The sequence below is a fragment of the Mauremys reevesii genome, linkage group 20 (assembly GCF_016161935.1).
Source record: "Mauremys reevesii isolate NIE-2019 linkage group 20, ASM1616193v1, whole genome shotgun sequence".
In the NCBI taxonomy this organism is placed as follows: domain Eukaryota; kingdom Metazoa; phylum Chordata; order Testudines; family Geoemydidae; genus Mauremys; species Mauremys reevesii.
In genome coordinates, this window is record NC_052642.1 from 17597435 (window position 1) to 17624244 (window position 26810).

The following is a 26810-nucleotide window of genomic DNA, read 5'->3' on the forward strand; positions in this document are numbered from 1 at the left end:
GATCTGGCGCCCATTGAAGCCAATGGAAAGACTTTGATCGACTTCAGCGACTTCAGCTCAGGTCCACAAAGAGAGTTACATGGGATATGTAATCAGAAAAAGGGATGGAAAGTGACATCTTGGGCCTACCAACCTTACCCACATCCCTTTAAACAAAATACAACATTACACGATTTGGTGAGTGCAAAGCTTTGTTATTTGCAAGGGTTTCCAGCTGAGCTATGCCAGCTGAGCTATCTTCTTGTCACTGGCTTAGCCAGACCAAAATGATTGGACCTCAAGACTGGAATCCAGATCTGCCCTTACGGGCACATGCACGGCTCCCATTAAGAACTTTGGGGCAGAAATGTGATCCTCTCTGACACTGAGACATCAGTAACCTGGGGCAAATCACTTAACCGGTCTATGCCTCAGTTTCCTCCATTTCTGGAAAGTGGGGATAATGGTACTGACCTATCTCTGTATAAATCATTAAGCTCCTCAGACGCAACTACAAAGAAGGGTGGATAATTATCCAATTTCAGTTTTAAAAGTTAGCCATGGTTAGAGATGATAAAACAGTGTGGCTGGAATTACTGGGAGTTCCTTTGATTAATCCCAGTCCACATGAATATGGCACACTTCATTCAAAAGCTCTTCACTAACTAGATACATACAACGCCACAAAATATGGAGAGCTCTGGGGCAGAAGGTGTATCCATCAGCCACACATATCATGCTCCACATCAGGAGAGGAGGATAAATATTTTGCCAAGGAAACTGGAGCAGAAAGTAACATGGCATCTCTAAAAACTAAACAAAGCAGATGGGACCTGGGTCTCATCCAGAATGACTCATGCCTAGTAAACGGTTTGGTACTCGATTCATCTAGCCGTTACGGATGGAACAGCTGAGGTGGTTTCCTGAAACATGAATGTATGTTCACAAAAGGGCTGTTCTCTGCAGGAATGGAGAAATGTGTGTTCTCAGGGGCTCCGTCAAAAAAATATTTACACTGGGAATTTAAAAAAAAAAAAGATAAATATTCAAAGGAACACCAATAAGAAACAGAACAAAAATATCCCTTAAAAGATACTAAAAGTGAAATGAGAACAAACTGCCCAGGCAATATCCTCTCCATCCCAGGCCCAATCCTGAAAGGTGCTGAGCACCCTCAACTTTCACTGAAAATAATGGGTGTTAAAATGGATCTGAGCATTGCCGAGTCAGGCTCTGAGTTTGGGAATAAATTACCATCCCACGTCCTCCACACTTCCTGACAGACTGCATGCACCCTCCTTTAAAGTGGGTCTTCCAGTGGTCTGGACTCATGAAGAGAACATTAAGAATCATTTACATGTAAGCTGGCTGTATGGTTCATTTAATTCCCTACACCCTTCGGTTTTAAAATCTGCAGCAGAATTTTCAGTTTGCTACACCAGAATGCTGAAGAAATTAGGGGTGATGGGGGGCTCGGTCACAGAGTTTAGGTCCAATTTGCCTAGGAGTACACATGTGGTTATTGGGGACTGATCTATCAGCCAGATGATTTAATAAAACCGTCTTCCTTTGAGATTACATGCTCAGTCCATGCACAGTATATTCAAAAATAACTCCACTGAGAAAAGCCTAGTGGGAGAAGATGAAACTGGTTTGGTATTCTGGAGATCACGTCTCATTCGTAACTGGGATGACCTGCCCTCCTGCATCATTTGATGCATAATAATGGTGACGCATCGAAAGATGTCTTCCTTTTCCAAAAAGAGATGAAGTAAGTATTCAAGAATATAAGTGCAGAAGATCACAATCATACCACCTCAGGCTGCGATCTTGACAGGCACCAGTTTAACAAAGTCAGTACCCAAAGAGGTGACATCCAATGAAAACCCAGGTAAAACAAATGCTGTTCCCCAGCATGTGCCGAGGGGGCACTGTGTCATTGGATGTGCTGTGCTGCAGAACAGATGTAGGTCAGAAGCCGTGAGTTTAAGATCCTATAGTCATTCCTCACAAGAGTGGTTAACCCCTCTAAAATAGCCAGATCCCAATTCAGGAAATTAACGTAAACTCTGCTGTAGCCTCAAGTGAGAGAGTTATCCTTCATTTCCCAACTCCACACTAAAAGCAGCTACATTTCCACCCCAGAGATGGCTGCATTTCCATGCTGGGCAAAGCGATCAGACTGCAAAGCACTTTTCGGGAAGGAAGGCCAATACCTCTTTGCATATCACAGAGCGCACCACAGACCCAGGCTTGGGCAGTTCCTGGCAAGCCCTGAGAAGTTTTAACACACACCTTTTTAGCTCTACTTTTCAATAAAATGTAATGAAATTGCAACCATTGGCTGCTGTACCTAAGACATGTAACACCTTAAGGAGATTAACTAATCAATGTGAAAATTAGGTTAACCTGTAACCACTGACTTTGGATTTAAAGAAGGGGTGACAATAAGCTTCCGAGAACAGAGGTTCCCTTCCCACATAGTTTATCTGCAGCTCACACTCTCTCCCCATCTTCAGGCAAAATCCATCCCCCGGCGGAGGGCTAGCACAAGGTATATTGCACTATTTAAGTCCTATTCTGAGGGCTAAGGCCTGGTCTGCACTGCAGAGTTTTGCCAACATAGCTATGTCAGCTATGAGTGTGGGGTGAAAAAATCCCACCCCCTCCCTGACAAAGCTATGCTGACAAAAGCTTCAGCGTAGATACAACTATGCTGACAGAAGAGCACGTCTATTGATTTACCTAACAGTCAGGGAGGTAGTGTAACTATGCCTACAAAACTCCATCGGTTGGTTTACCTTGCACCTCCTCTAGGGGCCTCTGCCGAGCCTAGCCATCCTGGCCACAGCTCTATACTGTAGACCTGGCCTTGGATGGGGCATGCATGTGAGTGAGTCCTCTGCACTCTTCTACGATGACATTCACTGAACAAGGACAGTCGGCTCCAAGAACTAGTCTCCTGACGTCAAACGCAATCTCATGCTTCAGGGTTTAAGCTGCATAACGGCAGGGGCTAGGAAGGAATTCACCCTCCATAGTACTGCACAGTTAGCAAGGAGCATTAGTTTGGGAGAGTGAAAAAGGAGCTGTTCTTCAGCATCAGATATATTGGCCATTGCCAAAGGCAGGACGTCAGATATGGAAGCCTTCTTTGTTCTCTGCTATAGGCACACAGAGATGGTGGTTACTATTAGTTTAGGGAACGCTTGGCTTGCAGCGCTGCTCATCCGCCCAATCCTGCCAAGTGCTGGGTGCCCTTCCAACTCCCAGTGACTTCAGTGTGAACTCAGCTCCTTGCATCAATGAGTTCCCATGAGAACCATCAACACTCCTTCCCAAGAGACCATTCTGAGAGGGCATTATGAAAATGCTAGCAAGGCTTTCCTTTTGTTAACACGCTTTCCTCAGACACACACACACTTGACACGGCATATCAGGGCAATTTCCCTTTATCTCAGAGCTGCTAGGAATATCATGGGATGTAGAATTTTAGATCAACACCTCAGATATAAGGAAAATAAAATCGGTGTGATTTTACAGTGCCCAAATTGATGCTGAAGTACATTATGCACTCTATTGTGAGATGGGGGAGCAGAGGGGAACACACTTTTCCAGCAGACTTTAAAATACAGTCTTCATCTTGTGCCTACGGAAGAGAAGAGTCTCTCTCTTTCCCTCTGATCAAAGACCAGTGGTTCTCAACAAGGAGTATACATACCCCTGGGGGTACACAGAGACCTTCCAGGTCTCCATCAGCTCATCTAGATATTTGCCTAATTTTACAACAGGCTACATGAAAAGCACTAGCAAAGTCAGCACAAATTAAAATTTCATACAGACAATGATTTGTTTATACTGCTCTAGATACTATATCAGTGTTTCTCAACCTGGGGGGTTGCAATTTATTTTATAATTATCTGGTAAAAATTAGAAAGGAAGCAATTTTTCAGCAAGAGTGTGCTGTGACACTTCTGTATTTTTGTCTGATTTTGTAAGCAAGTAGTTTTTAAACTGAGGTAAAACTTGGGGTTCGCAAGACAAATTAGCCTTCTGAAAGGGGTACCATAGTCTGGAAAGGTTGAGGACCACTGTGTGGCAAAGCTTACTGTCCTGAAAACATCTGTGTTGCTCCACTCAAATACTTACATCCTGGGTAGGTATGAGATAATGGACCTGAAAGCATGATAAAAATGTTCAGGGTTTTATTTTGTTACTGAATATGAAACTTTGCCAACCTTCTCCATAAAACATAAACAATACTTAGTCTTTGTCGCCCCAACCATGGTTCCCTCACTTAGCGAAGTCTAAGGGCTTGTCTTCACATACAGTGTTGCATCGGTGCAGCAGTCTTTAGCGAAGACGCTACTACGCTGACAGAAGAGCTTCTCCCATCAGTGTAATTAATCCATCTCCACAAGAGGTGGTAGCTACATTGGGGACATAGCACTGTCTACACCAGGGGTTAAGTTAGTATTTTTAGTGGATTTTTCACATCCCGGAGCGGCAGTAATATTGATATAAGTCTACAGAGTAGACTTGGCCTTAGTCCCCCATCGTCAAGAGCACCAAGGAAGCTAAAACGAAGAAAATATTAGACTTCAGTGGAGAAAATACTGGACTTTGTTTTTGCCTCTTGCCCAAGTCTGATATTTTCTCCATTTCCTTTCACTGGTCCACTGATTCTTCTCTTGAGCTTATGATGCTGAAAGAAGCAACATGGAATTCCAGTGGCTCTTCATAATCTATTGACAGGTGGAACCACAGGACAGGAACAAAAATTATTACTTTTATATAGGTTTTATGGAATTATTGACAAGTCTTAAAAAGTTAAGATGAAAACATAGATATCCATTATTTAAAAGTCTTGTAATTTCCATTAACAGCTTGCTTTTCGAAATAACCCAGCTTTGATTTTTAACCACTCTCTTAGCTCCAGACCCCTCCAACTACTAGTTATGAGATTAATTTGTGCTGTTTAAAAGCTGGGATTCCCAGCTCTTTTCCAACAGCATAAAGTATTGGTTTCTAGCTCTATCGGTTTTTGAAATATCATCCATTTTTAAACTATATATATCAGGTTCACACTGAAGTGGGAGAGGGTTAAGGGAAAGCAGGATGTTAATTGGAACAGTGAGATATTGCAACCTATCAGGGCTATAAAACAATGCTGAAAGGCACAGTTATCCAAGGGCATAGAGAGCATTGGATTCTAGTCCTTGTGGATTAAGAGAGATCATGTCTTGAAGCCCTCATCGGACCCTCACACTAGCTGTACTTTTCTAGCACTGAATCAAGATTTAACATAAGAAGTCCCAGTTACTGGAACTGTTTAATTTCTGACCCCTGAATACTGCCGTCACCATCTTACTTTGACTATTCCTTGCCCTTCTGGGAATTACGCATTCTTGTGGAACTGTCAATGAGAACTAACTCTTCCCAAAAAAGAAAAAGAAAACAAAATACGTAAGATCCTTAACTGCAAGTGTGAAATCTATGTGGAGACATAGCACAGAAACTTGCACCCTGCACTCCTTTTCTATGTAAATAATGCAGGGATCCTGCAGGAACTTGCCAGGGATTGGAATTTTTAATTAATGGGTCTCTTTAATGTGCAAATCAGGAGCAGACTGCAAGTTCTGACTTGCATTGATTATAAAAAACATTAATTGAACGTGCAAGACCCTAAACACAGGCAGCATTTCATGTCCTGGACTAGACTAGAAGATATGGTTCAAGAGAATATAAATCTATCTTGTGGAAACAGACCACTCCAGGCAACAGTACCTTAGAAATTTTAGCTGTGGGAGTTTCTGTGTAGAGAACATTAAACATTAAGCATTTGCACTATATTCACAGAGCAACCACTGTAATTGCGGTAGCATTAAAAGACCACTAAGACTTTCTCGATGGAAGTGAAGCAGGAATAAACATGAGCTCCATTACCATGATCTTGTCCCCAATTTATACGTAAAAAAGAAGGGAAAAAACCTGGAGCATAATTAAGGATTTTTTTAAAAATGAAATAAAAAGTAAGACAGTGCAAACAAAGCAAGGCTGTCTCTTTAAACAGAAATTCATCCTATATAAATTATGGCCATAAACTTTTCCTGCAGTGCAGCCTAATTAATTCTTGTTCTATACACAAAGGGAAATGCTGGGTGACAAATGGGTGTGAAGCTTGAAAGCTGCCAGGTCTGCAAAACATTTTCTACTTCAATTTATAAGCAATTTTGCAGTAAATCATCCACCAGAACCTGAGATCTCAGGCATCTGAGAATGTCCAAGCCCTGTTAGATTGCTTACCAAAAAAAAGAGTTTAAAAACCTCTCCACTTTCAGTCCTAATTTGGAAGCTGCACATAACGCTGTTATTTTTGCCTTGGATTTGGCTTTAACACCACAAACAAATCTTACAGCTCAAACTTTACCATAGGCTCTTTAATACTATTACCCCAAATCCCTAATAAAATTGTACCATCACATTCAGCCATAATGGAGAGAAAGTTGTCTCGAGAGGGATGTGTCATACTGGTGAATGTAGAAAGATAATTTATCCATCCAAAACGTTCATTCTTTCTCTGGGCAGAAAGGAGGCATGGAATACTACAAGCAATGGACACACTCAGGAAAAGCTATCACATAATATTTTAATTAATCTTTTAAGGGACAGATTTTTCTACAGGCACCAAAAAAAACAAAGTTAGACACTCAACTCCCATTCACTTTCAATGGCTCGTTGTGCCGTTGGGAGAAGAAAGCTCCACCGAGCGTCCAATTGGGTAGGATATTAAATTGAGTTTGATATTTTTGTACCCAATCGCTTCAAGCTACTTGAAGCACCAAACCATTTATTTTTCCTTTTACAAAAAAGGCCACATGTATCTGACTTTAAAAAAACAAATATAACAATGGATTTATTTCACTAATTTGGAAAGAAGCATGTGTATGGCTCATCCATTCCTAAACAGAATATAATCCAATCCAAAACAGTGTTGTTTTGACTTTATCATCTTGTTGCCATTTTCTGCATCCAAAATCTTCTCTTTTAAGACTGGAGTGTCCCGCAGGATGACAGAATGCAATAATATTAATACCTAGTATTTACAAAGCTCTTTCCCACCTGCAAATGGCCATTAACTACTTTAATCCTCAAAATGCCCTTATGTAAAAATCTTTATAGAGTCTTCTGGTTGGGGAAACAGGGAGACGGTAAGTGACCTACCCACGGCTACATCATAAATCAGCGGCAGAGTTGGGGTGAGAATTCAGAACTCCTCAGCCTTATACCCAGCCCACTAGACCAATTTAAAAAGAGACTAAAAGGCTTATTCACGTAGAAGCCATTTTTGCTTCTATTCCAACATTAAACCCCTTGATTAGCTCGTAATTGGGACTTTTATTAGACCCTGATTTATACTAAAATAAGCTGGCCATCATAAATGAAATTAGGCCCATTCTGCATCAACTCAAGAGGCAGTTTTTTATAATTACAGTGGGCAATGCCTTTTGAATTTCACCTGGCTTGAAAGGTCACATCCAAATTACCACAAGCACAAAAGCTCCATAAGCAAGAATGGAATACGGTTCAGAGGTTGTCCACACGATAAAGCTCTGGCTTTACTGACGAGTCGCGAATCAGATGTACAGAATGAGAGCTCCAATTCAGTCTCACAATGCCCAATGCAGCAAAGTGATGGGGCGATGGCTCTTTTCTGTTTAACACAACAGATCGTCACAGGATTCAAAGACTCACCCAATCATTAAAGCGGAAGCCACAATTCTTACCAGAGAACCTTGTAGCAACAACCACAAGTCAAAAGCCATCTTGCAAACAAAAAATATACGTACCTGCTGCGTATGGATATTACAGCTAATGTGGGCTTAGGTGGCCTGGTAACTCTGCAAAGCCATTGGCTTTCACTCTCTAGAGCTTCAAAAGCCAACCCCTTCTAGTGAACAAGAATTTGAAGCACGAGACACTTACATTTTAGAAGTACGACACATTGGACCAACCTCACAAAAGACATAATAATTAAGTAACTTCTCAAACCATGCTAGTCCACAGGGATTATACTGTAGTAGTTAGAGACGAAAAAGACCATTGCACCACAGCATCCATCCCCATAAAAGGGTAGGATATAGGCTGATGACAATGGACATATCAGATATTAAACTGACATTACAAGAGTGATCGCTGCATACAGCCTGTGTGTCAGTGAACTATGTATGTCAACTGCTTAGAAATCAACCAAGATGAAAAGCCACTAATATTATTTAGTACCAACTTTGCCGCTGTGGCAAGTTCGAAGATGTAGGCTACATCCAAAGCGAGTTTGCCCCATATTCTACACTTCCTAAATCAAAAATTGGCAAAAGCACTTTTGCACAGTCGTGACATCAGCAAGACACAGGCCAACACTGTGCACCTCATTTAAAAAAATGGAACGTTTGCATTGTAAAATATCCTATGTTCGTTGCAAACTACATTAAGAAAAATGAAATTTAAACTTTGTCCTTTAAAAGAACAATATTAGAAAACACTAAACAAGAGATGATTTAATGAGAAAGTTCTTGAACTCAATATTGTTAAAAATCAATTACATGGCACCATAAATTCATACAGTGCTTTACTAAATAGATCAAGTTCCCTGCCCTGAAGAGGTTAACGGATAAACATGACCTCGGCCGCAGATGCTTTACCGAGCAAAAATACCAAATACTGGATCCCTTGACAATGCACCAGGTTTTACCTATTTGATAGACTCACAGACCTAGAGATGAAAAAGATCTACAAGATTATCTAATCCATCCCCTTAGAAGCAGTACAGAACTGTTCCCCACAATATATTCTCAGGCTATCTTTCAGAGGCCCATGTGACGGAGTTTCTCGTACTTCCCATAAAAGATTATTCCACAACCCAATAAAGCTAGGAACTATTTCAGTCCTGTCCCCAACAGCAACCAGCAGCAGGTGCTTCAGAGGAAGGTGCACAAAACCCCGCAGTAGCCAGATCGGGGTCTCATTCTAGTAGTTAGAGATTGTCTTTAGCCACGAGGCGTAAGATTTTCTATCACTTCCACAGTTTGTTAGCATTACCTTGTTCACCATATTGGCGCCCAAGCCCTCTTGGAATCTTATTAAGATTTTAGCCCCAACAGTGCCCCTGTTACAAAGCATTTCTTGAGATTCAATCTACATTTTCCCTTTGCTAATATCATCCCATTAGTCCCTGGCAACACCCAAGTCCTCTCTTTTCTTGGTGTTTTCACACATTAAATACGGCACAAAAGTAGATGTAAGACATCGGGAATGTAAATCTATAGTACCCCAACCCCACCTGGTCAGATTATGAAAAGGGAGTGAGAGAGGAGGGAGACATCACAAAGCAGTTATTAAACAGTGGATTTTCTTTTAACATTCCCGGACAACTAAACAATTAACATCTCCCCTATACTGTATTTATACTTTATTATTCCATGTGCTTGGATGTATTTTGCTTATGGGAAATATCAAAATGTCAACCTTTGTTTCTGTTAAAGGTCTTTAATGATATTGCATTTTAGACCTGTAATGAAACATGGTGCTTGCTGCAGTTTGTAATGCATCTCATTAAATACATTAATAACATGTATTTCACTAAAAGGTCAGCTTAGTATTATTGGGAGTTTGCCTTCCCTTCCCTTCCCTCCCTCTCCCTCTCCCCCCCCCCCCCTTTAATCACTTCATTTAAAGCAGCAGAGCTAACTTGGAAATATAAAGTGCCTCACCTGCTATAAGTAGAGATGTGATGAGGAGTTGGTGTGTTCAGATCCGGATTAGGTTTAAGATGGGCTATTAAGTTCAGTCAAAGGCTGACTCAGGGTCAGGATTTAGGTTGAGATTTGATGATGCCAAAAGCTCATGAACCAGTCTTACAAGGATTCTGCCACTTTAAGCCAAAACCTCACAGGGTTCTGACATCATTACAGCCGCACATTAAACTGAACATGAAAATAGGCACCTTTCAAGATTAGACTGGACACAGGACCAATACCAAAGGGCTGGCTTGGAGCTGCAGAACTGGAGATATAAAGGTACTGCTTGATAATGGGGTGTTTTCTTTGATGAACTGTAAGGGTCAAGACGCTGGAAAACATCCAGAATCAGGGTGGTAGGAAGAAAGAATTTTGAGCTAAAGAAACAACCTTCTCGTGAGTTTTTAAATGACTTGGTGCACACATCTTCCTCATTTAAAGTTGCAGAAGAACATCCTACTGTGTATGCAGTTCATTATTTTTGCCAACATTTTTGACCACTAGGACATAAAAATACTCCTGCAGAAACCCACTTTCCTCTCTTGTATTGAACAGGTTTGATGATCTTTGATTTCATTTACTATTAGGTAACAACAGCCTGATCCAAAGCCCACGGAAGTCAATGGAAATGAGTTCTGAGTGCATAGTGTTTAGTAGGTGCATTTTGTGCATTATATTTGCCATCTCTTAGAGAACCCACTGTAGGCCTGACCTGACCGATATCATTAACAGTATCACTGTTGTGTTGTTGGGGGGGGGGGGGGGGGGTTTTTGATTAAATAGATGAATCAGTCTCCTAACTGAATGGACACTCACTGTCCAGTTGGACAGCAGGCACCTAGCAACACAGACTTTCTCTTTGAGATCTTATCCTGTGGGGAGCATTACACCAGAGTATAGAGAGTCTCATGGTTCGGTGACCCTTTGCCTCACAGCATGGAGTTTGTGTCACATGCTGCAATGCTGCCTAGGGACTCAAAACAGAAAGAGGAATCAACCCATTTCTCTAGGTATCCTATGCTGAGGACGGATCACATAGAATGCAGCAGACCCGCAATACTCTGAACTGATACCAATCCCTTCTCATGTTCAACAAAAAAGAAATTCCTTCAGCCTGAAGGACCACCTTGAACTCTGGCGGGAATGCCCCTGAAGTCAGTGTGGTCACAAGGTCAGCTGAGGCATTGTGGTGCTAAGACAAGAAAAGTAGCCAGCACCAGAGCCAAACATGGCCCAATACATACGGGTAAGGGCACAGATTTACTTAGACTGGGAGCTCTTTGGGGCAGGGACTGCCTTTGTTCTGTGCTTGTGCAGCACGAATCACAACGGGGACCTGGTCCGTAACCAAGGCTCCTAGGGGCTACCACCATACAAACAGAGAATAATAAAATATACGATTTACACGCCAGGTGACTGCGTCTCCAAGGTCCTGCCCCTCGCACGTCAATGCCTTCCATTCAGCCAAAGTACACTTGGACGGGACCGTCACCTGAGCTGGTCAAACCTGATCCCTAATTAACCACAAGGGTTGCTATCACAAGGCACAAATCCCTGACTCAGAGGCTGAAGACATTGGCTCCACAGACATTCCCAGCCCACAACGGAGTACAGAACCTGGGTCTCCCTGCCAGCAGCGTCTGTATCTCTGACACCAAAGCAGGCAGACTTAAAACTACTTACTGTTCTTGAGTGCGCTGGCAAATTCTTGCCCACCTTCCTTTTTAAACGCCGGGAACGTATCTGGCTGTGGAAGCTGGTTGGCCGTCAGGAGCGCTTTCTGCAGTTTGATTCTCCCTTCTAACAGCTGGTCCCACAGTGCTTTAAAACACAGAGGAAACAAAAAATGGATTCCATATTCCAAAGCATTTATTCACTCCCTTTCCCGTGAGCCTGCCTCCCAAAGATTCTGACTCAGAAAGCATCAGCCGCTTCTCTTTGCTCTTCTTCCCCAGCAGCACTTTCCTATTGCAACGACACTTTGCAAATGGAGACTCACTACTGAATGGGACAACTAGACAGCTTCTCAAGGCTTCTGTTAAATTCACCAGAGAAATTCAAATCGTAGAACTGCCAAAGCCAAGGTGCACACAGCTCCATCATTTGACATGACAAATGCCGGACAGCAAGGAATGGCATGCAGCACCAGTGCAGCTGCCACACAGTATATCATGCCCCGCAGAGCAAAATCTGGACTGCAGGGAAGATGGGACCAGTGATGGGGGGCAGGAGATTAACTACAGAATCCCCACAAGGTGGGAGCAGACAATCAGCATGTCCTGGTTAACACCTGCACTGATGGGTTGTCATCACCAACCTAGAAGCTTCTGGGTTAGCAGAGACATACATCAACTTTAGGAAAAAAAGGAAGTGAAGAGGATGTTTAGTTTCCATTGTAATCCATCATGAGATCTCCATTAAACCCAAATTCTTTCACTCCAAAGGATGGAGCTCACAAGGGCACAGAAAACAGGCACCTCCTCTCCAGCCAACACGCTGGGATGGATTACTACAGCCGTGGTTCTCAGGGGGCCACAAGCAGGTTTCAGGGGGTTCGCCAAGCAGGGCCAACATTAGATTTGCGGGGGCCCAGGGCAGAAAGCCAAAGCCTGGGGCTGAAGCTGAAGCCTGAACAACTGCCCTGCTTGCTACCCCCTAACACTGGCCCTGGCTTATGTATGCAGAAAAGCAGCTTTTGTGGCACAGACGGGCCATGGAATTTTTATAGCGTGTGGGAGGGGCCTCAGAAAGAAAAAGGTTGAGAACCCCTGTACTAAAGCACATCAAAACGCAGACTAGTGTCTGAGACCCTGAGCAACACACGCAGTGCAATAAATCCTTGTTTACAATGGTACCATAACCATGCTCAACCCCGGTTCAGCTAAACCAACTGCTGGCAAAGTATGAGTTTAATTCTGCAGCACAGTCAAGGCCAAAGTCTATGGCGCACAGCTGGTAGAACACTTGCTGTACGCTCCTAAAACGACTCCAGTGCGTGCTGCAACGTGCAAATGGGTTAGAAGAGTTCTTAGCACAGTTCATTTCTCTAGCACGGACAAGGCATAGGGCTCATCAAAATACAAAGCAAATTCCATGTACAAACCTATTTGGTTTTTCACGGCTTTTCCTTTTTCTACTTCTTCAGACACTTTTTCTTTAGAGAAGGTCACCACCCCCCCGTCATCCTCGCTCTCTTTGGCATCTGCCACGTCCGCCTCACTTGCATCTCCAGATTCTTCTTCATTGCTCCCTTCTTCTTCATCCTCCTCTTCCTCATCTTCTTCTTCCTCATCCTCCTCTTCACTGCTCCCCACATCATCCATCCCTTCCGTAAATTTCTCAAAGTCACGGATGTTCTGGAAACTGAACTTTGGTGTTTGGAGCTGGGCAGATGTTTCTCTCCCCTCCTCTTGGTCACTTCCCAAGTCACTCTCCTGGTCATCCTTAGTGCTGCTGTGCTCATCGTCCTGATCAGCTGTAGCATCTAGAATGTCCTCATCCAATTCTTCCTCCAGATCTCCACTGTCTAGGTCTCTCTCAGACGATGTTTCTTCAACTGATAATTAGAAAAGGAGATATTTAAACAAAGTTATTTAATCACAAACTCTGGCTGCAACTCTGCAATATCCATTATCAGTAAGGCTGTGAATCTTTCATGAAGGTCACGGAAGTCACGGATTTCATGACTTTCCGGGACCTCTGTGACCTCCACAGCTGCAGTGGCTGATGCGGCTGACCCCAGGGCTGCCCAATCGGCTGGGGCGGTCCTGGGACCAGCCGCACTGGCCACTGCACCAGCGGCCCAGGCAACCAGTCCCGGGCAACTGGTCCCAGGCACTGCAGCAGAGCAGAAGTCTGGGAGCAGCAACGGTGCCACAGGCTGCTCCCGCCCAGAGCAGCAGGGGTGGTGGGTCCCTGGCCCAGAGCAGCAGTGGGGGTGGCAGGGCCATGGGCCACCTCCCGCCCGGAGCAGCAGCGGCGGGGCCACGGGCTGCCCCCCCTTCTCTCCCCAGGAGCAGCGGCGGCAGCAGGGCCCCAGGCCGCCCCCCACCCCCAGGAACAGCAGCATCTGCTGGATCACACACCCCGCCCCAGCAGGTAAGATTTAGTCACGAGTATTTTTAGTGAAAGTCACAGACAGGTCATTGGCTGTGACTTTTTGGTTATTGCCCGTGACCTGTCGATGACTTTTACTAAAAATACCCATGACTAAATCGTACCCTTAATTCTCAGCATTCAGTTGGTGGTCTGGCCTGGTTTAGATCTGTCGTCCACTAGAGATAATTCTAGGCACAATTTTGCTCCTTCCTTAGGCTTATGAGGATACATCTGCAAACTGAAACCTTAGTTCAAGCTTTTCTGTAGTAACAGTCACTGCAACAACGATGATCACATCCATTGATTAGCTGACAGCCTTTCCCATTTAAAAATGAAGCAATGTTAAGCAAACAAGGTGCTCATGCTTTGGTACACGTGTCTTTATAATGAGAAATTGTACATAAGCACTAAGCAGCTACAATTCCCAAGAGCTGACAATTTAAAGATGGCAGATAGTTCTCCCATTCCACACGGAGTTCAGGTCACTTTCCTTGCCAGGTAATTTAACCTGGCTGAACTTTTTGTACCTGAGATTTAGTCACTCCCCTTCCTTCATCTGCAGGGAGCAGTTATAGTCCTGGAGACTTCCCTTTCCCAGGAGCTAATGAATAAGGCTACGACTCAGCACAGTACTTAAGAAGCCAAGCTTAACTTTAAGCACATGAAGTCAGTGAGACTTAAACACTGCTGAGCTGGGAGTCCTGTCATGGTGAAGAGCTCCACTGGATGAGCATTCCACTTACTGCCTGTAGTTGTGGCAATTTAGGGTCGCCGGCGGTGGGACGGAAAGGCAGGGAAAGAAACTGAATTTCTCACCAAATGCTGCTCCGGGCAGAGACTCTCCCCATCGTTCTTTCTGCAAGGCCTGGCGAGATACAGCTCTCCCGCTGTATCTCTTATCAGCTTCTAAGAGGGAGGCGGAGGCTCGTTTCCGTATATTGCCGACGGCAAAGATGTCATCTTCGGTTCCGCCCTCATCGAACTTGTCGATCACCCTGGCAGCAGTGGCTGTGAAGAGGAGAGGGAGTTTAACAGTGCAGGGTTTCAAACTAAGAGCAGAACTCAGGCTTGCGAGGCAGGAGAGAGATTCTATCTAGGACTGCCAGAAAGTAAATATCTATATCCCCCTTGGATTCAGGGGACTAGAACTAGGGACCTTGCATTCCACATACGCTGGCCTCTAACACATGAGCTAAAGGACCAATCATATTAGGAGCTGTATAGAACTGAGCTGTTCAGGGGGGTCACTTGGGCACACAGAGCCCACAAGCTTCATTTTTTGAATCAAAACTCATCAATACCTATCTGGCTCTTGCCACCTCTGGATGGGCTTCTCCTAGGTTCACCAAAAGGGCCGTAAACCTCTTGATGGACCAAGGCCAAGCTTTAGGTGCTTCAGAAAAACCTGGTTGGATTCATCCAGTTTTGGTAAGAGCATATTAACACACACCTGCTTACATCCTCTGGAGGCCAGCTTCTAAAGGCCAAGAAGTTACATACCCTGAACGGAGGTCTGATTCCACCCAACAGGGGAGAGTGGGGCGGTATATTCAGACCAGCTTACAACAGTTTGGGTCACTGTAGATATCCTATCTCCTAGAATGGACCTTGAAAGGTCATTGAGTCCATCCCCCTACCTTCACTAGCAGGACCAAGTACTGATTTTGCCTCAGATCCATAAGTGGCCCCCTCAAGGACTGAACTCACAACCCTGAGTTTAGCAGGCCAATGCTCAAACCACTGAGCTATCCCTCCCCTCATTGGGTCATTGTAGCAGGGCAGTTACCCCTCTCTGGTGGAGGACGGCTGGGCTGATTGGGGAAGCAGCCAAAACTGGGGCCATGCCCCAATCAGGCCACACCTGGCCCTGTTATAAGAGCTCAGGGAGGAGGTGGGTCAGTCTCTCTCTAGCTGTGGAGGGAGAAGGACCTGGCTGCCTGGGAATAAGGTACCTGGAGCAGAGCAGTGCTGGGGAAGGACAAGGGGAGCTCCAACCTGGCAACTCCCCAGGTTGAGGTCTTGATAAAGGCCTGTGCAGATACTGGGGCGGGGAGGTGGTAGAGGAGCTGTAGAGGGTTGGAGGTTTTCCTGGTTGGGGAGACCCAAAAAGTGGGGGTACTGCTGGGAGGCAGAACCCCGAGGAAAGGGGCACTGGGGTCTGGGAGGGACACGGGGCTTGAGGCAGGCAAGACACTGGCCAGCAGAGGGTGCTCTGAGGCTGGAAAAGAGCTAATTCCCAGGATGACCAGCAGGAGGTGCTGCACCGGTGAGTTGTCCCCTCACTACAGACATCAACAAGGAGTAGAAATGGAAGCAGATATGGCCTCCTTCCCAATTAGGAAGCAGAGCGAGAACGAACTGGGCTCTTCACTTAGACCACTCAACAGCCATCACATGGGAACAACTTTCAGTCACTACCAACCTAGCTTGGATTCATAACGGTGACAGTAGAGAAGGCAGTCCTGATACCCCCTGACAAATCCATTTCCCCCAACACTAAGGGAAAGAGGCTTCAAAGCTCAGCTGTAGGGCTACACTGCCACATGCAAGACCTTATCTTCAGTTTTACTGAGCGCATGCTCCTTCTCTGTCTGTTAAACAAGGACACACTCTGCTTCCCCTACAATGTGGAGAAGGAGCGCTGTGGAAACACCAAAGCCCCTTTAAGGAGGAAGAGGGGAAGTCTCAGATTTGGGTTTCTTGCCTGGCAGGGCAGGGCATCATCACTAGGGCACTGTCTATAATCAGTTACGTAAACGTGTTTCTCTTACTTAAAATTCAGTAGACATAAAGGAATGTTCCAAAGGCATCTATATTTCAGAAAGGAAATCACTGAGACTTTTCTATGGCTTAAAGCCCCATTCCCCCTTCCAGCACCATCAAAATCTTGGGAAGAACATGGCTGAAAGTTTTATAAATTGACTAACTCCAAATGTGCCTCCAGGTTTCTCCCAAGCAATTTAGGTTTGGTTCTTTAGGCCAGCAAAGTGCAGCACTTTTAACTAGAGCAAAGTATCCTGTGACTCCAAGAGGCTCTCCATATGTTCACTATCCAACACCAAAATAATTATATCAAGTTCATTTTGCTACACGAACACTGGCCTATATTCACCCCCCTGCCCATATTAGAGAGACCATATGAGGCACCGCACAGAATGTGTCTGCTCAGGCCCACTTTGGGGGGGGGGGGGGTCCATGAATAATAGAGTCCTCCTGAGAAGTCTGACCACCTGGCAAAAGATTCAGCAAAGCTGGAGTGGTTTCATTCTGCACTGGCAAATGAAAAGACAACAACCCGTAACTCGGATGGCCTCTGGGCTCTTGATAAATTTATAAGACACTTAAATAACTAAATGCTGTAATTGTCTAAATATAGAAAACAACTTTATTACAATGCCTGTTGTCTTTCCTGCTTCCCTGTTCTTCAGATACAGGGAAATGGTTTATTCCAGCAAACGTGGATCGTTATAACAGGTTCTCTTCTCTTCATTTTCATTCATGCGCAAGGCACCCTCTATGCAAAATTATAGGGTTAGGATTGTTCAGCCAATTGAGTGATCTGATTGGCTGAACATCGCTAAGTGCTTTTTTAATGTGTGTTTGAGAATGTTAATGCCCCATTTATGTAAACTATTTACTTAAGGGGAGAAAAAAAAACCTCACAGGGGATAAAATGTCTTATTCTCAAGCAAGCACTGAACTGCAAAATGGTGAAAGGGAAATCAGGAGCATCCCATAACCCGCTTGGTTGGAAAGTCATTGTTCTATAGAAAACATAAGGAAAGTAAGTTCTGCAAGCTTCTCGGTTAGGTCCTGTCTATACTACCACTGAGGTGGGCAAAAATTGTGTCACGCAGGGGTGTGAAAAAACCACCCCCCTGAGCAACATAAATTTTGCCGGCATAAGTAATAGTGTGCACAGCGCTATGTCAACAGGAGAGCTTCTCCCGCCGACACAGCTACCACCGCCTGCTGGGGGTGGTTTAATTATGTGGCTGGGACAGCTCCTTCCCGTTGGCATAGAGCTGCTACACGGGAGATCAGCTGTGTTGCTGTGAGGTCTCTAATGTAGACAAAGGAATTGCATAGAAATTAATGCTAGGCCTCAAACACCTCAAGACACAGTGCAGGGTAACTCTGCAATTAAATGAATTGCACCCACATATTGCTCACAATGGCAACCAGCACAAAGTATATGCAACGCAACAGGTTACATAACTTGCTGGTCGCTATCTTTAAAGCAGGCATTATGTATTGACTATATAAAGCAAGTCAGACATTTGTGCAAAAACAAGGGCCACCTTGTCAAGTGACCAGGTGCAGCCATCTGGCTCCTAAGTCACATTTAAGAATCCTGACGATTAACTATTTCTGTTACAGTAGCATTTAGAAGCCCCAACTAAGATGGGGGTTCCCGCGGTGCTAGGTGCTGTACAGATACATAGCAAGAGTCTCCACCCTGACTGAGCAGCCTGCAGTCTAAAGAGACAAGACAGAAGAGGGGTGGGAGGGGAATGAGAGGTAAATGATTTGCTCACAGGTCATACAGTCGGTGGTAGCATGTCTCCCAACTCCCAGGCCAGCGCTCTATCCGCTAAGCCATACATACTCAGCCATCATACTTGCTTGTACTCCTAGTTTCCTTCACAGATGAAACAGAAATTGCTTATTGAGTTCATAATCAACAAAACCTGCAGCTGATCACCTCTGTCATCACCCTGCACTCACAAGAAGAGGGTAAGATTGTGGTAGGTGCTTGAGAGGAGAGACTAGATAAATAAGTCAGCTGCAGACTCCTCTGTCAGACTCCATGGGTCACAGCTGTGGTTCCCAACCCATGTGCATCTGAGAGCTTCTACTAGACACACACACAAAAAGGCTCAAAGCCAAGAAATTCTTTAACATCAAGAAAACGTAACACGTCAACCACGTCTGGTTAATGAGATCTTGTCTAGCTTATGTTCATACACAGTTGTGTAGAGTCGAGTTAGCTGACACCAATGCTGACCACCATGACTGCCCAGTCAGTTTAAACCAGGGCAAATTCCGGTCAGTATTGTCACAGCTCACTCAATTCTTCATAATCAAGCCTGAACACAATAAAATTGTGTAATGCAGACAAGCCCTGAAGAAGAGTTCACTGTCATTGGTTTGATGATTTTATTTATTTCGTTATTCTGTCCATTGGAGGCACTCTGCACTGGTGTGATGGGATGAATGTGTGAAGTCCAAAGCAGTAAAAATAAATGGCAGGTATCAGTCTAAAAACGACAAAGAGGACATTGCCACTACATGTCATGAAGGGAGAAACCAATTTCTAAAAATTTGCAATTAAGCTAGCAAAGGGCTTGATTTAAAAAAAAAAAAATCCACTTGCCAGTGGCCAGGAGAAAACAACGAACAATCACGTCTGGTATGATAAATAGCGTCCTGGAAAACGGGTATGCTCTGACTGCTACTAAACATGCTAGACATGATTGTTACCAGTTATCGTGTCCTCCTTGCTTCCTCCAACCCCTTTTGTTTCTTACATCCGCATTACGTGTAACACTGTACTTTCTTCCGGGCGGGGACTTTTTTTTAGAATTAGCACAATGGAACCCTGATCCTTGTTGGAGACCCCTAGACGCAAAGCAGATAAACAATAATAAATAATAATTATAATAACTGCCAGTAATTGCTGTTGAATTTAAGCTTTTATTTAAATAAAAAAGACATCTCTATCCCATCTAGCTCCAAAGGAAACCTTCCAACTGAGAATGACGTGTGAAGAATCAATTCAGAACCCTTCTTCCCTTGTCTACACTACAAAGAGTTTGCTGGGACGCTATACTGGCAAAAGTGACATCAGCTCCCCAAATGAAATAAGCTAGGCTGGCAAAATGACTTTTCTGCATCTACACCAGGGCTTTTGTTGACTGACAAAGCTATTATGTCAGTTAGGGGCATAATTTTTTCACGCTCCTAACTGACAGCTATGCCAGCAAAACTTTTAAGTGTAGAGCGGGGTTTAAGCGTGTGGACAGGGCATCTATCCCTACACATGTTTTCACGATCAGCAAAACGAAATTAACAAGGCCTCTGGTCAGTGTTGCTGCTGATATTCAGAACCCTGTGAGCATTTAATTGCCCTACTTCTTGGTAAAAGTGACAGCAGAAGCAGACGCTGGGACTATTCACAGGAGGGAAAGATTAAAAAAATGGAGGCTCAGATAAGAATAGAGGAGAGGCCCAACAACATGCAGCCTTGGGATAGGCTGAAAAGACAGAGGCCCTTTTAGACAGCATATGGAGCCTTTAAAATCATCAGACTCAACTAGCCAAATGATAACAGATGGAGCCCCCAGGCACAATCTGGACACAGCACTATGGCAGAAACCAAAGTCCCTCCCTTTTCCCAGCAGGTAAGTTGGAGGGCAGAAGATTTTTTACTGTTGCCCCAGGACCTCACTGGTACACAGCCTCCCTCATCTCTGTAGCAGCCTTTGGCTGACCGGTTTCATCTGTGAGATAGTAGGTGTCCAGTACCTTTTTTAAGCTCCAAACCAGCACCCCTTTTTGGACTCAATGCAAACAACAGGAGCCCATGATACATTCCCAAGGCCCTGCTTAGTAGGGAATAGCGACGACAGCAATCCATTCATCACATACCAGTACAGCCAATTTGGCCAAATGTGGGACACAGAGAGAGAGAGAGAGAGAGAAACTGAGGGACACATGAAAATTATTCGGTCAGGAAGCTTAAAATGCTGGGTCATTAATTTCCCCAACAGTAATCTCTAAATTTTTGATAATACATTTCTGATATGAATTAAACGACAATACAGTAGTTCACAGCAAACTCATGAGAGGGACTGAGGTATATTTTGAGCAGTAAAGAGTGACAGTCCATAATGCTGGGATGCTTCAGAGGCATAACCCAACACAATCGCTAGCATAGCAGGAGCAGTGAGATATAGATCCAGCTCCACCAAAATGAGATGATGAAGAACAGCAACTGCCACGCTGCTCCCCCAGCGCCCATTTACATGGGAGACTCCTACGGACGGGAAGGCCTCACACAGGTGCTGAGCTGTGGATCAAGGTAAACCAGCCTCGAAATATATTTACCAAGTGGTTATGAAGGCCACGCAAACGCCCACAGTGAAAAACAGGAAAGCACACACTCCTGGTGGTACAGTAGAACCTCAGAGTGACGAACACCTCAGGAACGGAGGTTGTTCGTAACTCGGAAATGTTTGTAACTCTGAACAAAACGTTTTGGTTGTTCTTTCAAAACTTTACAACTGAACACTGACTTAATACAGCTATGAAGCTTTACCATGCAGAAGCAAAATGCTGCTTCTCCTCCCCCCTTTTTTTTTTTTAGTTTACATTTAACAGAGTACTGTACTGTATTTGCCGTTTTTTGGTCTCTGCTTCTGCCTGATTGTGTCCTTCCAGTTCCAAATGAGGTGTGTGGTTGACTACTGTAGGTGCCATGGGGCGAGCAGCCCCCAGTCTCTGCCCCAGGGAAGGGAGAGGAGTTGAGAGAAAGAAGGCCCCAGTTTTGGAGCTGGGTAAGGAGAGTGGGTATTAGCCCCTGCTCACTGTCATGGGGGGCGGGGGAGGGGGGGCGGTGAGGAGATAGAAGAGGTATTGAAGAAGACGGAGCAGACCCACTCAGTGTTCAGGAAAGAGAAAAGACCTTGGCAGGTGGGGGGTGAAAAGAGCAGCCCCCAGTGTCCCAGGGAGGAATGCACTAGGGAGATATTGGTGGGGTGCAGCCCCCAGTCATTGCAAGGGGGGGGAACCACACAGCACTGGGGGAGGCATTAGGGGGCAGCCCCCGGTTGCTGCCCAGGGGAGCACACGGCACCGGAGAAGGTATCGAGGGGCAGCCCCCAGTCACTGCCCGGAGGGAGCACATGACACTGGTGGAGCTGCCTGGGGGGAGCACACGGTGCTGGGGGTGGTATCAGGGGGCTGCCCCCATTCGCTGCCCGGGGGGAGCACATGGGCATGGGGTGGGGGGGGGGGCCCCCCCCCATGTCCTGGGGGGAGCACACGGGCCCCGGGGGGGCGCGGCCCAGCCTGGCTGCTGCTGCTGGGGGGAGGGGGGATATCAGGGGCAGCCCTGGTCGCTGCCTGGGGAGAGCACACAGCGTGGGAGGTTATCAGGGGCTGCCTGGTGGGAGAGCACATGGTGCCGGGGGGTTTCAGGGGGCTGCCCCCAGTCACTGCCCGGGGGGAGCACACAGCACAGAGTGGGGTATCGGGGAGCACACGGAGTCGCTGCCTGGGGGCAGCCCCACGGTGCCCGGGGATATCAGGGGCTGCCCTTGCAGTCGCTGCCCTGGGGAGCACACGGCGCCGGGGGTTGGCGCTGGGGGGATATCAGGGGCAGCCCGCGGTCGCTGCCCGGGGGAGCACATGGCGCTGGGGGGCAGCCCGCGGTCGCTGCCCGGGGGAGCACACGGGGCCGGGGTATCGGGGGCAGCCCGCGGTCGCTGCCCGGGGAGCACATGGCGCTGGGGGCAGCCAGGGGCTGCGCGGTCGCTGCCCGGGGAGCACACGGAGCCGGGGATATCGGGGGCAGCCCGCGGTCGCAGCCCAGGGGAGCACACGGGGCCGGGGGGGGTTGCCAGGGGGGGCAGCCCGCGGTCGCAGCCCGGGGGAGCACACGGGGCCGGGGGGGGTTGCCAGGGGGGCAGCCCGCGGTCGCTGCCCGGCCATGCGGGGGGCTCTGTGCGCCGCCGCCTCCTCTCCATGAGGCGCCCACGTGGGTGCCCGGCCTAGCCCGGCGGCGCCGGTCGCTCCCCCCAGCCCCGCCACGCCCGGGGTCCCCCCCCCCGCCCCCCTCACCTTCCTCCGGGTCGTCCTCGGGGTCGGCGGGCCGGGGCAGGGGGTTGAGCAGCTGCTCCAGCTGCTGAGCTAAGGGCGCCGCCATCTTCCCTGGCCGCCGCGCCGGGGGCTCGGAGCGGGCCGCGCTTCCGGGGCGGGGGGGGTTTGGCGGCTCCGGCTCCGCCCGGCGCGGCGGGGGCGAGCAAAGGGTCAGCGGACCGGGGGGGGGGGGGAAATGGTGGGTTTAAGGCGGTCTGGGGGTGAGCACTGGGGGGTAGCAGGTGAGGTGCAGGGGGTATCAGTCAGGGATGTGTGGTTACAGGGGGGTTGGAGAGGGTGTGGGTATAAGATGAGATGAAGGGGTGGGTAGGGGGTGGAGGGGTCTGGGTTTACAGGGGTATTGGGAGGGGAGGGGGTGGTTATAGGGGGGTTGAAGAAGGTGGGGGTATAAGGGGATATTAATATAGAGAGGTGAGGGGGTGGGTAGAAGGGGTATCAGTCTGCGGAGAAGGGAGTGTGATTGGGGGGGTTGAAGAGGGGGTGGGTATAAGGAGGGACAGAGGGGTGGGTGTAAGGGGCATGGGGATCTGATGAGGTGAAGGGGTCGGTGTAAGGGGGTTGGAGTGGTTGTAGGTATCAGCTGAGGTGAAGGGGAGGTGGGTGTAAGGGGTGCAGGTATCTGATGAGGTGAAGGGGTTTATGTAAGGGGATTGGAGGGGTGTGGGTATCAGGTGAGGTGAAGGGGATGTGGGTGTGGAGGGGGGCCGGTATCTGATGAGGTGAAGGGGTTGATGTAAGGGGGTTGGAGGTGTGTGGATATCAGGTGAGGTGAAAGGGATGTGGGTGTAAGGGGGTATCACTATAAGGAGAGGTGAGCAGGGGTGTTGATATAAGTAGGGGATGGAAGAGTGAGGGCCAGAGGTATAAGGGGAGGTGAAGGGTGTAAGGGGAGGGTAAGCAGGTGTGGTGGGGACATTATGTGTGGGTATATAAGGGTAGGTGCAAAGGGGTTGTGGGGGTGAGGGTATAAGGAGAGGCTGAGTGCATGGGACTTTTGTATGGATAAGTGGGGTGAGGCAGGGCTGGGTGTGTTTGGGTGAGGGTAACTAACGTGAAGTATAATGGGGGAAATCAGTGTGAGAATTAACGCAGGGGAGGATGTGTGGGTGGAGGTGAAGGAATGTATGAGTGTCTAAGCATGTAAAACCTATGTAAATAGAATGTTTTTCTGGTGTTTATACATAGTAAAACCTCTTATGCAACCCTTCTTCCTCCCAGCACACACACATTAGCCTTATTTAGGTTATGTATCCGTCACATACATCACTTTTATGAAAAACAATTTGTTATCCAACCCGATTCCATGGTACCTCTTCCGTTCAGGTAAAGAGGGTTCTACCTTTTGTGTGTGTGTACATGCTTGCACAAATGTGTTCCTGTGCAATGGGCCACATTCTCATCTTGGGTAAATTCTCAGAGCTCCATTGACTTCAATTTACCTTAGCTGAGTATCTGGTCCAGTGTAATTAACACTTTGAAGAAGCGGAGAAGAAACTTGAAGCAGCCATACTTATAAAAACCAATTATTTAAAAAAAAATTGTCTTGCTTTTTCCATTTGGAAGTTGAACTTGAGGTCAGTTCCTGTTAATTCAATAATAGTTATGTCCAAGGCTCATATTGCACTCAGTCCTACTACACCCCTTATTCACACAACAGTCCCATCGAGTGATTTCATCTAAGAGTTGCAGTATAAGGCCCCATGGCTGATAATAAACACCTTGGCCTTTGACCTCTGAGTCCATGTCCCACAGAATATGGTTACTATATAACAAACAGGAACCACTGTCACATTATTATTATACATGAGCAGCATAAGCAAACAAAAACGGGGAAGGTCTGAGCAAGTTCTAGCTTTGACTCAGACTTGCTGTGTAACCTGGAGCAAGTCGCTTACCCTGCCCCTCTCTCTCAATTCCTCCATCAGTAAAATGGGAATAAGCAGCCATACATAGCCCCCGAAGGGGTGGTGATAATTAATTAATATTGGAAGTGCTTTGATACTGAGAAGAACTCTATAAATAACCTAGCTCTACAAAGAGCTAAGTATTATGATTATGTAATAGCTAAATATTACCATAAACATTTTAAATGCTTAAGAAAATAAACACCGCACTTTCCTTTTATTTTTGTAAAAAATAAAAAAGCTGCTTAATATATAGGCTCATGTAAATTATTTTCTCACTATTTGTATTACATATTAAGGGTCATCTTTTGGGTTTGTTTTTTTTTAAGATACATTCCCTATCTTGCACTGGGGTGTGCACAGGCAGACCCTTACAAAACCTCTAACCGGAATTCCAGATCAGGATCTAAATTTCATGTCTATAATGATTTGCCTTAGAACCGCAAATATGAAACATTTTAGAGGGCTGAAATCTGAGTGTCCCTAAATTTCAGTTTATTCACATTCAGTGTTTGGATTCTGTCCCTTACGATGGTAGCTTCAAGTTACGAACATGATCCACTTCTAGCTAAGAGACAAATTCAGCATGATTATCTCTCATCCCCTCCTTCTTCCAGTCAACAAAAACTCTCCCCACTGCTTATCTGCTTTTAATTGCTATAAAATTAATCCAAACATGATTTCTAATTAGAATGCAGAAATGTCTCTGCCAGGCAACAACCAAGGTGTTATGTGTTTGTTGCTTTACTCCATGATCCAGTATTATTCCCCCTGAAGCAGAAGAGTTCAGTGCAGCCAGTTGTCCTACAGAGGGCAGAGGAATATCATTAATTACCATTTCCTTCAGCAGCCTAGGCAGCTTATTGCTCAGCTAACAACTTCCAGTTAGGACTTTGGAGAACCCTGTAAAACACCAGTATGAGGAATGATTACAAAATTCCAACATCCTACGTTACTGGGACAAGCTCTCAAAATGGTTCCCAGAAAGTCTCCCTGTAAAGTATTGTGTTATATTATATACAAAGAGCAGCATATAAAATTAAAAAATTGTATAATATTTGTATTACATATATAACCTTTAATTCTAATGCCTATGTTTATTATATATCAAACCCCTGGATTTTACACAATGTAGGGTTTAAATGCTTTTTTCAGCTTTGCGGAGCACAGGGGGAAAATAGAAAACAATAAGGATGTAAATTTTGTTTTGTAAATTACATTTTGAGACTATGAAAAGGTGGCTATAAAACGCTACATTGTATATTTCTTGTATTTGCTTTTGCTGCAACACACAATTAAGGTTCCTTACCTTATTTGTTCTTAAAACATGATATTTTAAAACTGTGGACACAAACACTGTCTCCTGTGGCTGCTTGTTCTGGATTTTTTTTTTAATTATTATTATTAGGTTTAACAGACATTTTGGTTCTAGAATACAAGCCCATATTATTAAGTAAGGGAGGAGCATGCATTTATTTAATATAAAGAAATAACATATGAATATTATCAAAAATTAAATAGCAGAAATAGGTACTTGTATATGCTCAGCCATCCAAGCATCTACTGCCAATATACCATACATAATTGCATTCCAAACTCCCAAATAGTATCAATGGCAGGATGGGTGTTCGCTGCCCTAACCTCACAAATACAAAATACTCCTATCTAAAAGGGGGGGGGGGCTTTTAATGATGGTTACACAAAATGCTCCCAATCTATCATTTTATCCATGGTGAACGTACCATAAGCCAAATTCTGTTTGATTTACTCTAGTCCTATTGGGTGAAATCCTGGCCCCACTGAAATCAATGGGATTTTTGTCTGACTTCAATGGGGCAGGATTTCACCTATTGAGATGAAGAGGCCTATTGTTCTGCATAAAGTCCCTGATCCAGCAAGGCATTTAAGATCACGTATAACTTCACACACGAGTAATCCTATTGAAGCCAATAGGCCTAATTCTCTGATGCCCTGCACCTTGTGCAACCATTTGCACTAGAGCAAAGTGGGTGTAGAACATTACAAAAATCAGAGTGGTAGCTTTGCCCTCACTTTGCATTGATATAAATGGCAGCACAACGTACAGGACAATGGAGAATCAGACCCGCTGGGACTAGTCACATCCGTAAAGTTATTCACATGGTGGAGA

At 45.6% G+C, this 26810-nt stretch overlaps 2 protein-coding genes across 2 annotated transcripts in view; both read right to left on the reverse strand.

The window, feature by feature from the left end:
- Positions 1-22803, reverse strand: part of AATF (apoptosis antagonizing transcription factor) — an 83453-nt gene extending 60650 nt beyond the window's left edge. Inside the window, exons 1-4 of the mRNA XM_039508493.1 lie at positions 22719-22803; positions 14691-14882; positions 12880-13332; positions 11460-11597 (exon numbers count right to left, since the gene is read on the reverse strand). Coding sequence (XP_039364427.1) covers positions 11460-11597; positions 12880-13332; positions 14691-14882; positions 22719-22803 — 868 coding nt within the window. The remainder of the gene's footprint in view (positions 1-11459; positions 11598-12879; positions 13333-14690; positions 14883-22718) is intronic.
- Positions 22804-25042: 2239 nt separating this feature from the next.
- Positions 25043-26810, reverse strand: part of LHX1 (LIM homeobox 1) — a 151650-nt gene continuing 149882 nt past the window's right edge. Inside the window, exon 6 of the transcript XR_005590243.1 lies at positions 25043-25465. The gene's annotated coding sequence lies outside the window, so the exon portion shown is untranslated. The remainder of the gene's footprint in view (positions 25466-26810) is intronic.